At 31.0% G+C, this 20,270-nt stretch overlaps 1 protein-coding gene across 1 annotated transcript in view; it reads left to right on the top strand.

Annotated features, from left to right (window-relative positions):
* The window catches only part of LOC107449468 (dopamine D2-like receptor), a 160,949-nt gene that overhangs the window by 78,575 nt on the left and 62,104 nt on the right, over positions 1–20,270 (top strand). The window contains exon 2 of the mRNA XM_016064995.3: positions 4,544–5,866. Within this exon, the coding sequence (XP_015920481.1) occupies positions 5,474–5,866 (393 nt within the window). The 5' untranslated portion in view covers positions 4,544–5,473. The remainder of the gene's footprint in view (positions 1–4,543; positions 5,867–20,270) is intronic.

Here is a 20,270-nt window from a genome sequence, read left to right on the forward strand (position 1 = left end):
CCTCCTAGAAGGGAGAAGGTCTCACACCCACTGCGCAGTTTATGTTCGCTACGTCGGACTACTTAATCGATCCGTCCCTAGGTCTTCTCTCTTCTAGGAAGTATTGAACAATCCCTGTTTTCCTGACCTTTGCCTCTGGGGAGTAGGAGGCCTAACGAGAATCCCCCTCCTCAGTATTTATTCAAAAGTATGCTTGTATTTATTTTAACGACCCACTGGCTAAAAGACACAGTCAACTTCGCAAGGTCTGAAGATTGAACTCCGGACGTGTCACGTGCAAATGCTAACAATTAGCCACAAGCCTTGCTGTGTGGTGACTGCTTTGTCGAAACTAGCATACTTTTCATCTAAGAGATTGTGAGATGCTTCAGTTCTCATAAATTGTCTCTTGAATCGATCAAGCTCTCAAAAATTTAAAATACAAAATTTGCGAAACTTAAATAACTTAATTAACAATACAAAATTTTCAAAACTTACAAAATTAAAAAATATTTGTTTTTCCAGAAATTATTCCATAATTCAAGAGAGTCCCATTAAGAAATATATTGTATTTAAAAAAAACTTCACAGAATATGCACGCATAATAAAATATAAATAATTTGATCTAAATATATGTTATGACCAAAATATATGTGTGTTTATTTCCATTAACAACCATCATTATGAAGTTCTTTTTGATCATTTTGTACTATAAATAAATAACTAAATGTCTTATGTTGTTAATTAATTCAATAAATACACGCATAGAGCTTTATAAAGATACGAAGCAATTGGAGAAAATCCAATAGTTAGCAAAAAAAAATTGTAAAGGAGACTTTTTCCTAATAATTAATGAGATATTTTTCCTTTTACCCATTTTATCATTTTGAAGGATTCCTTTATTTTTTGTGAATTTCATCATCTATTTTGTAAATTAAGTAAATTCAAAACTAATGCTTATATTTTTCTTATGTGGCGCCATAGACTCGGGTATTTCTCTCTCTACATGAAACACTTAGTTATTATTTATTTTTATAGGTTGTCTGAAGTAATATTTTAAGTAGTGTTGGAAAAAAATTTATACATTAAGAATTTATTTAGAGTGGTTTTGAATTTTTATGGAAATAAAAACATAGTCACGAAGTAATTGCTTAAATTTTATAATGGCTCTGAATGTTTTAAACCTATATGTAGCTATGAAACCACATTGCTGTCATGTCAATTATTTGTGAAGGAGTTTGTCTTTTTAAAGCAATAGCCTAGGCATGGGCCTTGATATCCTGGTTGGAAAGGCACTGGCCCCATGTCCGAGAGGTTGTGGGTTCGATCCCCGCCGGTGAGCTCATAATTTACCGGTGAGCTCATTAAGCGAAATATAGTATTTAAACTTAGGAAGTTTTAATATCCTTAAAAAATACACTCCAAGTTTGCGCTCCAAAGATCTTTCGATATCGAACAATATATTTTCAATTTGCTCTTTTTTCGTAGTTTCTACATCCTTATTGCTTAGTTACATCATTATACTCTGCAGCAAATTTGTCGCACACTGAAATTGGACCCACAATTTCTCGAATTTTGTGCTCATTTCACTGAATTTAAATTTTTAAATTTAATAAAAAAAAAATCGCAAGTGAACGGAAAAAATACCAAATGAATGGTTTAAATATTGCATATTTCGGTTTAATTAAACAGAATTATGTTGTTGTTTTTTTCATGAACTGAAATGTTATTACCATACAGTACGGCAATTTTCTTCGATTCTTTTTCTCCATGTTGGAGCTAGCGATCGGAAAACTGGTAAGGCTAATTAGATTTGAATTTTCCTGGCACGAGTCTGGGCAGCCATATTAACCTTTTGCCTATTGCGCCTGATAGCACTTGCTATTCCGGACCATCAGTTGTACCAGCCGTAGGCAAAGGGTTAAATGCCGTCAGTGAAGCAAACTACCATCGATTTATTAACCCTTTGAGTGTTAGTCCCCTTTGAGTGTTAACCTTTTGAGTTTTTGCCACAGATTTTCCCGGATCAAAAAATCAGCCTTCCTCTTGTTATTCAACAATAGTGCAGCAATTATATCGTTTCAGTACTGAATTATCCACTGGATTAGCGTTTGGAGGATTGAAAATAAACTACATTAACCATATAAGCAGTTATCACAGCCAATACCTCCTAGAGAAGGAAGCCAGACAAGCCTGTAGTGACGTCATGAATTGGAGGCCATCTTCCTTCCCTATACGAGTGTTTCTTCTATCTGTTTTTGTATTTAAGTAATATTCTTAGCGACGATTTTTGATGAAAATCTTGTTCAAAAGAGGACTTCGATAATTTACATTTTAAAAAAATAGTATTAAAGCGGAAATAAGCAGATTTATTTTGATTTTAATTTTCATAATTATTTGTGAATCTAAACTTACTGAATGTTGCAAATTGTTTTCAAATTTGTGTTCACAAAAATATAAAAATCATGCATTTTTCATATCTAAAGATTTCTTATTTTAGTGACTCTAACTAGTTTTTATTGTACAGTGAGAACAATAAATAAGAGTGTGAATAATTTTTTTAAAAAAAAAGACAACTTATCACAATAAGAGAAACTTTATTTTAAAAATAATTTAAAATTTTAAATATAATTAATTTAAAATATATTTCAATTCTGTTTATACTTTTCTTAAAAAAACAAATTAATAAAACAAACTTTTGAAACATTACAAATATTTAAGGAAGCTTAATTTAATACATACTCTATATATACTCCATACATATGAATAAGCTAATTGAAAAAACAATAGAACATGCCTATAATTTTTTCTTCTTTACTATTTACAAAAAGACATCTAATAAATTGTGAATTTGAGGACATATTTACAACATTCTTAGATTTAACATACTAGTACATCTTGTTTATGGTAAAAAAATAATACAATAAATAAATGCACCTTATCAACTAATGACATTTTTTTCACTTAAGACTTNGTAAACAAAAATATTTACAATTAAACACAGATGAAAATTACATAAATAATAACACATATTATATAGTACTCAAATAGTTATTAAAAATTCAATTTTCCTTCAAGGCAATTAAAAATTTCAAATAATAAATTCAAATGCAAATATATTATTAACACTATTTATTATCAAAGATTAGGTTTAATTATTCGAGCTATCAATTAAAATTAATCCTGAGAAAACATACAATAAAATCCTAAGAAATAAAAGATTTTGATTTTTTGAATACTGTAAATTACAATTATGTTCATAGTTAAATTTACAATTATGTTCTTAAATATGCAATTAATATGTATTATAGCACGTGTGTGCTTTAAAGTTAAGAATAACATGCTATATTTAAATTGTGTTATTAAAAAATGAATAATTATAAATATATATATATATATATATTAAAAATATATATATTATTAAAATAATTTCGAATTACTGCACAAGAATTATGCCTGAATTACAGAATCGAAACAATGCTGTTTAATGGTAGTTCAAACAAGGTCATGAAAGTTTTCCAATAAAATAAAGTAATAATAGGACAAATAAATCAAGATTTCTAAAATCAGTCATACAAAAGTGTTAATATTTATATGAAATAATAGTAGTACTTACCTATGTATGAATGTTCTATTCCGAATGAATGTTGTTTATCTTCTGGTGAAGAAATGGAAATATATAACTATTCCATTTTTTACGATATAAAATACATCTTTTAAGGTTCGAAAAGCAATCTTCCAACTAAATGAAAAATTGTACTAATTAGAGTTAATTACTTTGATTAGCATTACTAAATGTAGCACGTGCTTCGAAAAACACATTCCACAGATTTCATACGAACACACAAGCACGTGGTTGACGTAAAAGCAAGCGAAGCGGCGGAAGCCATCGGTTGATGACGTCACAGCTAATACGAAAAGTAGTTGTCTGGCCTTCTTCTCTAGGAGGTATTGTCACAGCACCCTCATGACAACAGAAATAAGGCAAAACGTTACACAATTTGCATAGCATTGCATAAGGTGTTTTGATTCGATCAATGAAATTTAACCCATCACAAAATTTGTAAACTATAAATCGTTTTTAGTCACTCCCCGCTTTTCATGTGGACGGTACAAAGCAGACGATCGGACGATGTGAAAACCACCCCTAGGATCAGCAGAAGGGGAGATAAGAAATGATAGATTTATGAAGAATTAGAATGCAGAAAGCCTTATCTTTCAATTTATTCTTGTAGAATATAGCATTTCTTTCAATTTGTTTTTGTGGGCTATATATGGATTTATTGAGGAAACGAAACAGTTTCTACCGGGCAGCCTAATTAAATTGCTTTTCTGTGTATGCATAATTGTATCTAATAAACTACGAACAATCGAAAAAGTTAGTAAACTTAAATGCATAGATTGAGTAATAGTTTTTAATAGTTTTACACTGAGTAATAGTTTTTTTAAGCAAAAAATTGCTTTATTTAATAATTATTTAATTTTTTTCAGCACTAAGTTCGAATTTTGGTTTCATCTTGATGACTTATACTGATTGTTTAATAGCATTTTTTTTCTCTTTTAGAAAATGGCTGAAGTAAGAAGACTTTAAAGAAGAAATAAGAAAACAATTAAATATTTCTAAAGTTCCAAATCATTTATATTGTAACGCAAGCATTAAAGACTCCTTTTGGAAGATTCTATTTGAAAAATGCTAGCATTCTGAAATCATATTCAAGAAACATACCTTCCGGCAATTCTAAATATACTTTATACTAGAATAACCAAGATAATCTCACTTTATTTCAAGGAAAAAAATACAACAATATAACAACATATTGTAAAAAAATACAACAACATTTCTTGACAGCAATATTTCCAAAACATCTACAAAAATATCGATAATATACTCACAATTTGTTTTAAAACTTATTTTGTATTTTATATCATTTTATGCTATATGTTTTTATTTATTTATATAAATACAAGAAATATTTGTTTTTAAGAAAATTAGTGATTTTAAACTCTAAAATGGCAAATGAAATATTAAATTTTGAATTCACTTGATGCATATTATAAAGAATTTTATTAAGAATCTTGTGAAGATTTTCGCTTACAATTCTAGAATATGGAGGAATTAGAATGCAGCCACCACTATATTAACTAACAAAAAAAAGGTGCTTATCGAGTTTAAAAAGTTTCCACTTCCGAAAGTATAAAAGAAATGGCTAAAAGTTATGGTCTCGCAACAAATGTTCTAATAATTCAGAAATGCTCCAAACTTTCAAACTTCCTCTCAAAACTGGGAGGAACTTATTAGAGCAGCTTTATCATGCACGTTTATAGAACTCTAATTTACTATATATGTTCGGAATTACAAATTAACTGCCATATTGATTAATTACCATGACTAATGACTAATGACTTGATTATGAAGCTGTGTTTTGGAACATATTAAACGGTTTTGAAGAATTTCACGTTTCTCGAATAAATACTCTATGTTTTCTTTTCAAAAATGAATGATTCACGAACTGTTGAGAATATTACTGATCTGGATGACTATCTATTAAATGATATTAACTTGACTAACTACAAATATCCCTTATCAACGTGGAATGACACAGAAGTGGATTTTAATAATTGCAGCTCAAACAACCTATCCAGTTGCCCCTGGAATGTAACTGATATCGATGACATTAGGTTTGACATTGTTCCACCAGCCAAAGTTTACTGGACATTAGTGATGATACCCCTTCCATTGGTTGCCGTGGTTGGTAACATTTTGGTCATCCTCAGCGTTTACAAAGAAAGAAGTCTACAGTCTGCTACAAACTATTTTATCGTGAGCTTGGCTTTTGCTGATCTTCTGGTGGCAGCAGTTGTAATGCCCTTCGCTGTCTACGTGCTGGTAAGTCGTTATACAAACCTATCTGTATACATAAGTCTAGTTCTTCATCTGTATAACTTATACAGAGCCGTGATATCTCAGGGGATAGAGCGTTCGTCCTCCAATGAGGTGAACCGGGGTTCGATACCGGCGATGGCTGATCGATACGAATTCCGCATCCGGCTTGCACCGATCACAGTGCTGACGTGAAATATCCTTAGTGGTAGACGGATCATGGGTTAGGACGGATGATGGGACGGATCATGGTTCTCTTGCCGTCAGGCTAACCGTGGAAGGTTCTCGTAGTCTTCCTCTCCATATAACATCAAAAGCGAGTTAGTTCCATCAGAAAGTCCTCCACGAAGACAACATTTCTCCCAATACTTGATCCAGAAGTTCCCTTGCCTTCTGGATTGGGTTCAAAATTACAAGGCTACGGAGTTGAACATTAGTTGTCGTAAACTCGAAATTTGGATCGACTATAAAATAAAAATGTAAAACATATAAGTTTGCCATTTATTTTAGTTTTTCGAACGCAATCTCTGCGAAGTTCTGATAATTAAAACGTTCCACGTTTCACGTTTAAGAAACGTGGGTTTAATAGGGAGTGATCTGTTGTTGTCGTGTATTTACGTCACTTGCCAATACCAGCAAAATCAAGTGAATTTTTAAGACAGAGGGTGCGTTTCTTGTTTTTTTAGTGGCGAAGTGTTCATCCACACACACGTCACAGGGGGAATCCTATCATAGTCCATTCGTTCATCCTCAGAAAGTAATTTTGACCTGAACCAGAGAACGATGAATCTCCAGTTCAGTACTCTCAGAGGTATTGATTTGTTATGGGAACTTGGAGGATTTTGTGACCACGACATCTTGAACGTGTACCAGTGCCCAGTTAATAAACGGGGATTCTTTGGCAGTCTGGATTCGAACTGTTAATCCGTTTTCACGAAGACGAGTCCAACGTCCTGACAACCAGGCTAGTTATCTTTTAAAAAAATGAAATCTTTCGTTAATAAAAGAATAAGATCTGAGTGTATTGAATTAATAATTCATAGAAAGTAGAGCGGAAAGAAATAATATTTGATAACTTTAAAACCTCGCTTCGTTCAAAAGTTAAAAAGGTCGGAAGAAAAAACTCTATATTCGTTGATGCTTTTTGGCTATTGCATTTTTTTTCTGTTTTGTTTTTCACCTTTATTTATTTTCCGTTTCTTCATTAGCAACTTTACATTTTCTGTTTCAAATCTGTTTTATTTTCCTCATACACGTCTGGTGGATTTTGAGAAAAGGCGCTACTTTCTGAACGACTAAAACATACCAACTTTTTTCACTTTTGAAATTTTTGAAGCAAATCAAGTTATTTCATGTTAACGTAAAGCAAGAGTTCGTTTATTTTCAAACTGAGAAGAACTTATTTTGATGATAGATGCAATTGTTTACTCTAACAGTTCAAAAAAATGACTTATTTATAATATTCGACCTTTTACACATTCTAAAATTGCACAGCATTATGTTGCTCCTCTTTAACGACTAAGCTTTCCAAAATGGAATGTGCGGCCTGATAGTGTTCCATTTACCATTGTTTAAATGACAATTACCACTAAACAGCAAATGAAAAGAACACAGTTCCTTTTCATCATGCCAAGAATAAAATTCAAGGCTTGTTTCATTTTTTACAAAATATTATGCACTGTCAGAAATTTCTCGGATAAAATGGCTAACAATCTATTTAATTGTTATTTTACCATATTTACGCAAAACCGGTAAATAACCATAAATAAGATGTTAATCAAACTATTAACAGTTAGGAATAACATTTATTAAATTTTTTTTACCTAAAACTGCTAAATAACCAGAATTTTATGGCATCAACTAAGCGAATGAAGCAACTTAGTTCCTTGCAACAGCTACATACTTCAGCCGAGAGGACAAATTTGTCAATCTCATGTCCACAGAACTAGGTTTCAAATCCCAGCGTTGACACCTTCATTCCCTTCAACACATGAAGGAGCTTACTGTGTCCTGTACTCTCTGATGCCCATTACCTAGCGAGAAACATAGCTCCTATGTCCAGTTAAATTTGTTTTCTTACGGTAATGAGACATAGCAGCTGTAATTGGCAAAAGCAACTTAGTTCATTGCAACATCGTACATACTACAGCCGAGAGGACAAATATGTCAATCTCATGACCACAGGACGAGGTTTCAAATCCCAGCGTTGACACCTTCATTCCCTTTAACACATGAAGGAGCTTACTGTGTCCTGCACTCTCTAATGCCCATTACCTAGCGAGAAGCCTAGCTCCTATGTCCAGTTAAATTTGCTTTCTTACGGTAATGAGTCATGATAGCTGTAAATGGTTAAAAACCGTATAGTTTGGTATTCATGGTCTTATAAACATACCAGTTGTAAACGGTTTCAAAACCGTAAAGGTGAAAAATATTCTTTTCCGCAAACTTTAGGGTTAATCGGAAGGACAGACTGTTGCCGGTTATTTCACCATAATTTTAAAATAAAATTCTAATAGTGTGGATTTGGTAAGTGATGAATTTTTGATAGCTACCGATTCGTTGCTTTACATGCATTGGATATTTCGAGACGTGTGAAACATTATATCATTCGCATTTTCTTTAAACTTGATAGATTCCTAAACTGAATCATAAAAACGTAGTTTTTAAACTTGATTATAATACTATGGTTCAATTTACGAGGAAACAGAATCCAGCTTAACATTTCTTAAATCTGCAGCAAAATTAAACCGATTTCGCTGAGAGTGTGATACCAAAAATACACCAAATAAAAGCGAGCAAATCAATGTGAAAGGCTGAGCTATCAAAATACAAAATAGAACGTTACCCCACCACCTTCACACATAGTGTCTTTGCATCTAAAACACATCATTTACAAGTATGAAATAGAACCATTTGTTTGAAGAAATATCAGTTTTAAATTCAGAGTTTTAAATTCATCTAAAATAATACGTGAAAGCATTTTCTTAGTTGTAAGTCATTTTGATTATAAAATAGAGTAGACATTTTGATTATAAAATAGATTATAAAATAGAGAATAAAATATTGAAATGCAAGTCCGAGGATTAGCTCAATACATTGTTATTACGAGGTGATGTTATATGCATTGATGTTATTTACATTGCGCCAGGATTAGCTCCATTTTCTAAGAAGATCAAATCGTGACGTATTCAAGCCAGCAAGAATTGTTTCTTGCAAAAATGTTTTTTTTTCTTTTTTAAACTAAAGTGTACACGGAAGAGCCATTACCCTTCATCTATAACAATGGGATCGCCCAGGTTTTCATAGTTTCTCGCCCAGGAACAATGTTTTCATCGGCTCATTAGGACCCATAATCCTCGCAGAACAATCCCTGACGTCTGTAAACTACTTGAACATAGTTGCAGACCAGGTTCACCCATTCATGGCAACAGTTTTTCCTGCGGAGGATGGTGTTTTCCAACAGGATAATGCACCATGACAAAAGGGTCGAATCGTCATGGATTGGTTCGAGGAACATTCCAGTGACTTTTAAGTCATGTCTTGGCCTCCAAATTCACCTGACCTTAATCCAATAGAGCATTTGTGGTCCTACTTGGAAAACCAAATCCTTGCTGCCACGCTTCCCCCTCGCAATGTGAGGTAATTGCAGGACCAGTTGGTGAGAGCTTGGTACCAGATACATCAGACTACCTATCAGCACCTTGTGGAATCAATGCCACGGCGGGTGCTAGCAGTTTTGAGGGCTAAGGGTGGTCCTACATGTTATTAGCAGGGTGGTCATAATGTAATGGCTCTTCGGTGTATAACTCTGAATAACAGTCAGTATATAACATGTATAACATTGAAAAACAGTTCAAAATGCGTATTTTTAGAATAGAATTTATGTAACAATGTGCAGGGTTATCAATGCTTGTTTTAAGAGCTCCCTCGTCTTCTGAGCATTCTGAAATCATAATAATCGCTCAAATTAATAATAATCGCTCAAAATTAAAAGGCTACAAAGTTGAACGTTGGCAATTGCGAATTCAATATGGATTGGTTATACCCGGCCAGTAATAAGATTAAATGACGTTCAGGAATGCCACATATAATTAAGTATGACTAATATAAAATATAGCTCAAATGATGAGTCATTTATGAAAAAAAACATATTTACGATTAATTTACTTGAGAACAAAAGCAATAGTACTACTGAAAAACTTATGGAATTTAAAAGGTGTGCAGTTTTCAAACCTCAGTTGAAAAGGATGGAAAAGAAAAACGCAATTAAACTGGAGCTAATTGGCGCGAATTTCTATTATCTTAATACAATAACAATTAACCCAAATAAATACGTTTAAACACTTCCTTCGACAGAAATTACTTTATTTAAAAGTACGGGCAATTATCGCTTTACTAATATGTTTTTATTCAATTTGTTGACTAATTTAGGGAATAGCATTGTAGCAATATTTTTTTCTCGAATCCTTTCATGTGTGAAACCTGTTGTTCAATTATTCACATCGGTAATTGCTACACTATAAATAAATGTACCGGTTTACCATTTTGGTTTACCATTTTAAGCGGCTTTATCGCAAAAATTGAGTTCTTTCGCTCAATCTTAGACACTATTTTTGAAAGAAATAAAGGAAAGGATTCTTTATTTCGAGATTTTATTACTTTACTACGTACTAAGAAAAAGAGTATGGTTAAAACTATCCAAATACGATAAAATTTACCGTTTCTCCTTGCTTTATGGCAGCATCAAAAAGCAAGGTAGTTTTTGCCGAAGCGATTTGGTTTTGACTTCTGGTAAAATTAACAATAAAATATGGTGTTTACCATGCTTTTTGGTAGTAAATGTCATAAAATTTGCTACTTTTTTTATGATTTACTAGAACATGGCATAAAAAACATGTATACGGTAAAATTTATTTTTCAGTTTTGCATGTTTACTAAATGTGTGGTAATAAGAACTATAATGTGGTAATAAGAACTAAAGTTTCCCGTAAGTGGTTACCATGTGAATGGAAAAATTGCCAAATGAATGATTTAAATGTCATTTATTTTGGTTTTATTAACTAGAATTTCTTATTCCTAACTATAACTTTGAAAACCATAATTTTCGTAAACCTTCACTATACGATCGGGAAAATTACCAAATGAATGGTTTAAATATTGTATATTTTGATGTAATTGCCAGAATTGCGTAAAAGACATCAAAGATTGCCTTTTTTTATAAAGTAATTAATTTTTAATTTTAAAATTTTTTTAAACAATTTTTATTTAATATTATAATTATTATAATCAATTATAATTATTATAATCAATTATAATCATTATAATTACTATAATCAATTATAATTAATATTTATTATTATTAATATTATAATTAAATATAGCTAATTTTAGTTATTATTACTTAATTAATTATATTAAAACTAATTATTATTATATTTAATTAAAATATTATTTTTATTTTATTTTATAAAAGTACTTAATTTCCTTATAAATGAAATAAATTTTATTTATTAAACTACTTATACTTTTAATGAATAATCAAATTTGCATCGTAACTTTTATAATGCACATGTCAAAATTTCTGCAAAAGATTTGTTATTTGAATTAAAATGGCATTCTTGCAATTAATGTTTGATAGTCATATTTCATTTAAATATTTCTAAACTGTATTCGTGTTTTTTTCTTAAATCCAATTAAAATAATGAGTAATTAGTTCTGAAAGCATCATTGTCCAAAGTGTTGTCAAATATTGTGTGAAAAGAATGCTGTAATCTAATTAAATTCGTACTTTATTTCAAATGAAAAGATTTGATAATTATTCAATTTGCTTCACATTTAATTATATCTATATTTAATTAAAACAAATGTTAATTAACTCTGAATGCATCATTGTCAAGTTGTTTCTAAAATAAAGTGTTAAATAAGTGTTTTACTAAAATCCCAAATGAAATCTATCTCTCCGGAATTACGAAAGGCGACTGAAAATTCGTTTTTCGCTAAAACTTTTCTTAAGTAGTTTTGCCGCTGGGTAAAAATCTTTTTGCAGTAAGAAAGAATTCTTAAACTTCCAGAAAGTATCCTTAAGCTACGTGTAAGAATAAATTTACAAAATTTAGAAGTTTTAAAGCTCTCGCTGGCAACTTAAGTTACTATTTTGCATGCAACTCAGCATTTTAAGTTGGTGTTTTTTAAATTTAGAAAGATAGTTTTAAGTATGAATTTTTGAAAACTGATTTAAATAAGCTAACAGCTATGTTTTTTTTTTCTTCAAAAAAGCACTTGATTCACAAGCCTCGATTCAATATTTATATTTAAAATGCGACTATTATTGGAATTTTATTTTAGTATTCATCTGAATTTAAATTCGACATAAATTGAAATCTTTTCTTTCACGTTTTATTATCGAAGAAAAATCTATCACTGTCTTTTAAAAAAGTAAAGTAGTTAATTTTTGGAGAAAAATGCTTGAAGTTTGAATAAGTAATAAGTTAGAGTTTTTTAATAGTGGATAATACATTTTTTCGTAAAATAAAACAGAACTGCGCAATAAATTGAGAAAATTAGCTTAAATATATTTCATACTTTTTAAATATTTATTATCTATATTAAATATATTTACTATGCAGCTGAACGCTGGTATTATATTATTTAGTATTGCACTTAATATACCCTAGAGGCAAGAGTTGTGCTCATTCTTACGAATACTTGATATTGTAGAAGTTTAGAATCGTTATATATAAGAGGGGGACGCATAAATATTGCGAAAAATTTCAAGAGATGTTAAGGTACATTATCGGGATGAATTAATATTAGAATAACAAACTGCGCCAGGCATTATCGTCGTACGCTTTTAGGAATGCTCCCCTTCTTATGACCTGTTTAGATGCACAAGAAGAAACAATTCATAATAGGGAAGCATCTAAGCGGCGTATGGTGATATTTTCAGCTCATGGGTTTCTTTACAGTTTTAATCCTGAGATTGTGTGTTAATTCCTCTGAAAGTTTGTTGTAACAGTTATGCGATCCCTAGCCGTGATAGCTCAGGGGTCAGAGCATTCGCCTTCCAATGAGGTGAACCGGGTTCGAATCCCAGCTACGGCGAATTCCGCATCCAGCTTGCACCGATCATAGTGTTGACGTAAAATGTCCTCAGTGGTAGGTTAGAGGGCTGGATAGGGTTAGAATTCCCTTGCCATCTGGCTAACCGTGGGAACTTTTCAAGATCCCTCCCCCCCATGTAGCGTAAATGCGGGTTAGATGCATCAAAAAGTCTTCCAAGAAGGCAAATTTCGCCCAATAATCTGAATCGAGTTCGAAATTACGAGGGTACGGAGTCGAACATTAATTGTCGTAAACCCGAAAATTGAGTCAGCTATTCAACGATGGTTATAAAATAAAATAAAATTATGCGACTCCCTTTCATATATAACATTTTTAAACGTGTACATTTCAACAAAAAATATATTAAAAATGCCACTTAGGAGAAAAACTTCAGCTCGGAGACAGAAACCGATTGAACATTTGAAATTAGTTACGTGAAAATATCCGTTAAGAGATCTCATTCAAAATAATAATAATAACAATTTGTTCCCCAGTGTAATTTACACATATCTTATGTTCACAATAACAACACGACTTTTTAGCCGATATATCAAATAACAATATTCATGTAAAATTTTCATGCGAAACAAAACAAAAGAGTTTGACAAAAAAAGTAGATAATTTTTATTTTAACAGAATGTTTCATGTTATTTTAAATGACTCATTTACTAGGATTGTCCTCAGTGATAGTGAAAATTGGTTCAAAGGTTTTGTTAATAAGAAGATTAAAAATACAGAATTTCGTTTAATTGCTAGTATTTTCGTCATAATATTTAAAAACTTTGTTTTGTTTTATTTTCAAAAATTATTACTAAGTTGTCTAATTGGCAAGCGCTAGAGAGAAGTGCAAATAGAGTATTAATATTTTAATATTATTTTTTAAAATAGTAACAGTAGCATGTAGTAATAGCTTTAAAGAAAATTTTAAAAAAGAAACAATAGCATGTAATAGTAGTACCAAAAATAAATTTAAAAAAATGGCAGTAATATATAGTATTAACACCAAAACTAATTTCAAAATCGTAATAGAAACATATAAAAGCAACATCCAAAACAATTTTAAAATAGCAACAGAAATATGTTACAGTATGGACAAAAATAATTTCAAAATAGTTGTAATAACGTATTGTAACATAAAAATTATCTTAAAATAATAACAGTAATTTATTTTCGAAGATTGCATACTGCATATTCTGATTACTTAAGTAATCATGCAATTTTTTATTCAACTGAGCTATGATAGATTCACTTGGTAGTAAGGTATTAAATCATTTTATTTAAAAGTTTTTTTTCTTCACTTTTGTTTTAACTGTACCATGGACACTTTTCTTTAGACTTTCATCGTGTATTGTAATTGCGAAGTGTAATCCATAATTCAAATACATATTCATAATATTTATGCTACGTAAAACTATTAAATTTGCTATTTTATATGCTTGATACATAGTTAGGAATCATGTACGATTAAGTTTAAAATGCCTTTCAAACAATTGCATAAAAATGTTCAATATTTGATAATCTAAAATTATGTGGTATTTATCACAATAGTTATGTTGAATAAAACGTTCATTTTAATGAATTTAAAACGAGAAAATGAAAGTACGAAAACAATAGTATATTTTATTTTTAAATTAATTATAAAACTATCCCATTTATTCAACAATAAATGGCGAAAATTATCAAATTTTAAGACGAATGCGAAACACTTACACCTCAGGGTATAAACTAAATTTCAGATTCAAAAGCACATTTCTTCCAATTTTTATCGGATTATTGAATAAAAACGGTATAATTTTATTTATATTGAAAATAAACGCCGAGTGAAAGTAAGGAGACTTTTAGCGATATAATACAGATAAAATGACAAATTTTATATGTTTTGATTAAAAAAAACTATTTTCCGAGGACGCTGTACGAGCAAAATACTTTTTTTTTCTTCAAATTTTTCGCTGCAAAAGGCAAAACAATAAAAGAGTTTACTCGAATTCAAAAGTATTATTGAAAAAAAATTAAATTATGTTTTACACAGTTATTTTCCCTGATACTGCCGGGCAAAAAATTAAAAATAACAAAATAAACTGAAAGAACAAAAGAAATTCTGGTACGTTTTGACGAAAAACTGCATATTTGTTTTCAAAGAATCAAATTGTTCAAACAACACTATAAAATTAAGTTTCTCTCAAATTTTTATACTTATAAACTTCATTTTTCAAAATGTGATACTTATGTGATTTCACATTTATATTATGCGATTTCATATTTAAATTTGAAGAAAGTTAATATAAAACTGACGATAAAATTATTTATTTAATCTTTTTTACATCTTTATTTTCATTGGTTTTATAAAGTTATCATTCTTATTTTACATTAATTTTAAGACAAAAAAGAACTTTATTTTCACTGATACGTTTTAATAAAAATCTGAATAACTATTTTCAAGAATCACGTGAGTATAATTTTAAATTTAAATATTTTGTCAAAGTTTTTAATTTTCAGATTTCAATTAAAAGAAAATTATCGGAATTATGGATAAATTGTTTTATCGTAACGAAAATGCACTTCGTCAACGTTACCTCCATTGTTATTAAGGCAACGTTTATTCGTTTATTTCGTTGGAAGTAGATAACTTCTATTTCACTAAAATAAACAAAACAACTTATTAAACGAAAACGGTATAACTTTACATTGAGTATATTTTTACATTGAGGAAAACAGTATGGTCAAAGAAACCAGAATATGGTAAAACTTACTATTTTCGGTTTTATGTGTACACTAAAAAGTTCGGTAATTTTTACTAAAGCGCTTCGGAGATTTTCATAAAATTAACAATAAAATATGGTTTTATAATGTTTCATAAAATCTGATAAAATTTTGTTATTTGATCACGAAAATTTAGAGCATAACATAAAAACTATCTAATCTGTTAAATTTTTTTCTCAGTTTTGTATTTTTACTAAATATGTGGTGATAAAAACAAAAATTTTGAAAACCAGAATTTCAGAAAAACCTTTATATGAACTGAAAATATACTGTATGAATAATTTAAATATCGTATATTTTTGTTTTATTAACCAGAATTATGTTCCTTTTACCAGAAATGTTATTATCTTAGAGTACGGTAATTTTATTAGATTTCTTTTCTCCGCGTAGTAAGACAAACTCCTTTTATAATTTCTATGTGTTCTCAAGTTTTTATTACTCGAATTCACTTTTCAGAGTGATGTAAGACGTCAGTATTTAGATTTCAATTAAGAGAATATTGAGTCAATATTTTTGTTTTTAAATTATCGATGTATCTCTATCGATATACTCTCTATAGCAAAAAAATCGACGCACCAAGAAGCAATCATCCGATTGCTTTGAAATTTCGTATGCATGAATGTTTTGAACAGATATGGCTGGAATGATGCCGACTGGGGACGTATAGTCTTTAGCGAAGAATCCCGCTTCCAACTGTGTCCTGACGATCATCGAAGACGTGTTTGGAGACGCAGAGGACAGAGGGGGGATCCTGCCTTCACTATTGCACGCCACACCGGTCCTCAACAAGGCATTATGGTCTGGGGTGCCATTTCCTTTGACAGCCGGACCCCTTTGGATGTCATTGGAGGTACACTTACTGCACAGCGGTACGTCGACGAAATCCTAAGACCTGTTTTGCAGCCGTTCCTTTTGCAGCGTCCTGGGCTGGTTTTTCAGCAGGACAATGCCAGACCACATACGGCACGTGTTGCTATGGACTGTCTGTAAACTTGTCAAACTCTTCCTTGACCTGCCAGATCACCAGATCTATCTCCCATCGAGCATGTCTGGGATATGATGGAAGGCAATTGCATCTGGCACGGAATGTTGATGATCTCGTTCGACAATTGAATCGAATTTGGCAGGAAATACCGCAAGAGACCATCCGGGAGCTTTATCGGTCTATGCCACGCCGTGTGGCAGCTTGTATCCAGGCTTGAGGGCTGGTCAACACCTTATTGAACTTGTTACTGTAACTCTGCAATAAATTATTCAATTGTTCTGAAATTTTAATCATTTACTATTCTGTACATTGTCTTCCTATCCACCAATTTTCGTTTTAATCGGACCACTCCTTCTTGGTGCGTCGATTTTTTTGTTATAAAGTGTAGTTTGATTTTGCTCTTTTATTTTCATTGACAATAGAAATGAAAAGAAAAGAAAAGAAAAATTAGAATCCACTAGAAACTAAATCGAAAAATACGTCATTATTTTCAGTGAATTCTGTAAAAAAAACATCTTTCTTAATTTAAGTCTTAAATACAGTAAGTTTAATCTGTTTTAATGCCTTCAGTTCTTTCTTTTAAAACATGTTAAACTCGCAGTTATTTAAATTTTAATTAAAAACAGTAAAAGAGACGAAATCTTTTTCAAATTCTATCGATGTTTAGCTTTATCGAATCGGTAGAGTTTTCACCGTTATTTTCATCGATACTGTAGTGTATAAAATTTCAATTTCACTTCAAGTATTTAGATTTTAATTACATTTATTTTTTATACTTTTCTCTGATGAACTTTCTAATCTAGTGAAGTATTAATCTAAAGCAACTAGTGACGCATCACTTTAACTTAAATGAAATAACTTTAAATTTAAGTATTCTATAATTTCATGTGTCTGAATTTAATTTGTTAAATTATCAAAAATTCTCAGTTATTCCGAATTTGAATGAAGAATACTTCATCTTTAAAATTATATGTAATTTATTAATAATATTTAATATAACTATTTATAATTTATTAATAATTTATATTTTTTTGAAATTATAGATGTATCTCTTACAAAATCTTAATTGTATTTTATACTATTATTGTCATTGATACTTTATTGTTAAAGTTGAATTTTACTATGTTGACATTTGTTAATACAAAACAAGTAAACAAATGAAAATTAAAAATAAGCTCTATATTTACAGACAAATTTCGGCGAAAAATTGAATATTTATTTAAAATGCATTTATTTGCTCCAACAATACTTTAGACTTTACATAGTACTACCTAAATATGCGTTCTTCGTGCTGTACCGAAAATAGAATCAATAGTGAGATTTCACACTTTTACGTTAGCTTCCAGTCCCGCAGTGGACTATTCGTTAAGACACGGTTCCCAGCGGATCACCGAAGTCAAGCATCACTGGCTACGGTCAGTGTGCGGGTGGGTGACCCCTTGGATCAGTCTGCGCAGGGACCGAGGGTGTGCGGTATTGGTCCTCGTTAAACTGTGCTACCGTAAAGTGCTCGACTTCGCGCTCAGGTCGTCGGGCTACCGAAGCGGAGGTGCCATCCCCTCCGCAGAGGATCAAAAGTGTGATGGTATGTCTTCGGATCATTCTCCGGGATGTTTCCCAGACCGTCGCCAATAGCCTATTGTGCAGCTCTAGTGCGACGTAAATTAACAACAACAGCAACGTTAGCTTCTGTACGTAAAATTGAAGCAACTGCGCATGCTCGCCCTTATTTTAGATGCTACGAGTCTTTACGCTATGCTGACATGATTTACGAAACAATGACTAAGCTACAAGCACGCTGTTTATATCTCAATGTTGTTTTCTGATTGAGCCTACCTCCGAAATAAAAACATTGACATGGAAAGCGAAGAAATGTAATATTATTATTAATAATAATAATAAGCTGCATTGTTCATGGCTGCATTCATTAAAATTCTATAATCTACCAATTTTTTCTGCTCACAGAACAGCAGTTTCACGTAGAGCAAAGCATCTTGAATTGTATGCCACAGCTTGAAAGAAATAGTCTACGTCCATTGTGATCTGATTTTGTGGTCAAAGTTAAAATGATATTCCACTATGTTAGCGTTTGCAAAATCTCTTATGTTCACTTACATCAGTTTGATATTTTCCTACAGGCGCATCCGTTCTTCACCAGTATTCAGACATGCGCACTAAAGGTGCACAATTACGTGAAATTTTACTTACGGGAGCGTACTATAGCTAACGTAAATTTGTGAAATCTCCCTAATAAATCAGTACTGAGCACTACGAAATCATGCACAAAACTGAAAGACAAACAGATTGAGCTGAATTACATATATATTTCTTTACTCTTTATGTTTAGGTTTAGTAAAACAAAAATCTTTAGTAGCTCATTCTATCAAAATAAAGTAAAAATCTGCATTCAATATCATCTGTCACTGCTCAAGGCCAATTCATGATATTTTAAATTTACCATAATCCCCCAATACTTATACCTTCGAGGGACCGTAATAAACCAATTTTTACAGTATATAAAATAAAAATCCACAGTATTGGTGCAGGTTTAATAAGCGTTAAAATTACTCATAAAATACTTTGTGCCTATATTAGAATATTTGGTACCTATTAAGACTGCATCAATTACCATAAGGCCAGTAGGGCATATTACCAAAAATAATTAAGCATCACTGGCTTCAATAATAGTATGATAGACTTTTACGCATCTCCTAATCAAATTGGTACATTTTCTTTATTAATTTTGCTTTTTAGTACAATAGTTTATAATTTATTCCCCCCAATTACATCTATTACAAAATTAATTAAGCATTAGTTTAAAAATTGCATGGCAATTTTTTGCTTTGTTCCTAAGCATATTAACACTATTTCTGCATATTGTGCATTAATTGATTATTTGGTACATACTTTTTATTTCAATTACCAATAATTTAAATTATTTAGTTTAGCAGAAACACGTTTTAAAAAAAAAACTATAAGCAAAATTTACACGCGAATAGCTTTACAACTACTAATTTTGTAACGCTGTCTACTTATGATCATTAAGTTTATTTGCATAATAAAATAACAATTAAATCTTAAAGAAGATGCAATAAACTCCTGAGAGCTATAAGCTGGGAAAAAAATGGATGCTATTTTTTAAAAGAATCGTATGCAGTTTAATTTTTATCAATTTCGATTTCTAAGCAATTAAGTAATTCCATTTTTATAACGCCTCTCACAAGCGGTCTAATTTAAAATTTTGGGATAGTCTTCAGGATCGGGAGCTAAAAGTGTGGTTTATTCCTAGTATACTTTACATGGTGGATTTGGAGACATAGGTGACGTTTGAGAGGGCGATAAAGTTAGCAATCTATAATTACAGTTTTGACGATATTCAGTGGATTATTACTTTTTTACCCATTTTGCATTTGCTTTTTGGTATTTGTGGTGCGATTTTGTAGTTGAGCTTCAGATTTGTTTATGTGTTTCCCATTTTCAGGTAAACATTTTCTATGTTTTTGATTGCGCCTATTCTTGGCGACAATCATAAAAACAGTGCAGTCAACAATTTAACGCCAAGCG

Source organism: Parasteatoda tepidariorum, chromosome 5 (assembly GCF_043381705.1).
Source record: "Parasteatoda tepidariorum isolate YZ-2023 chromosome 5, CAS_Ptep_4.0, whole genome shotgun sequence".
Classification (NCBI taxonomy): domain Eukaryota; kingdom Metazoa; phylum Arthropoda; class Arachnida; order Araneae; family Theridiidae; genus Parasteatoda; species Parasteatoda tepidariorum.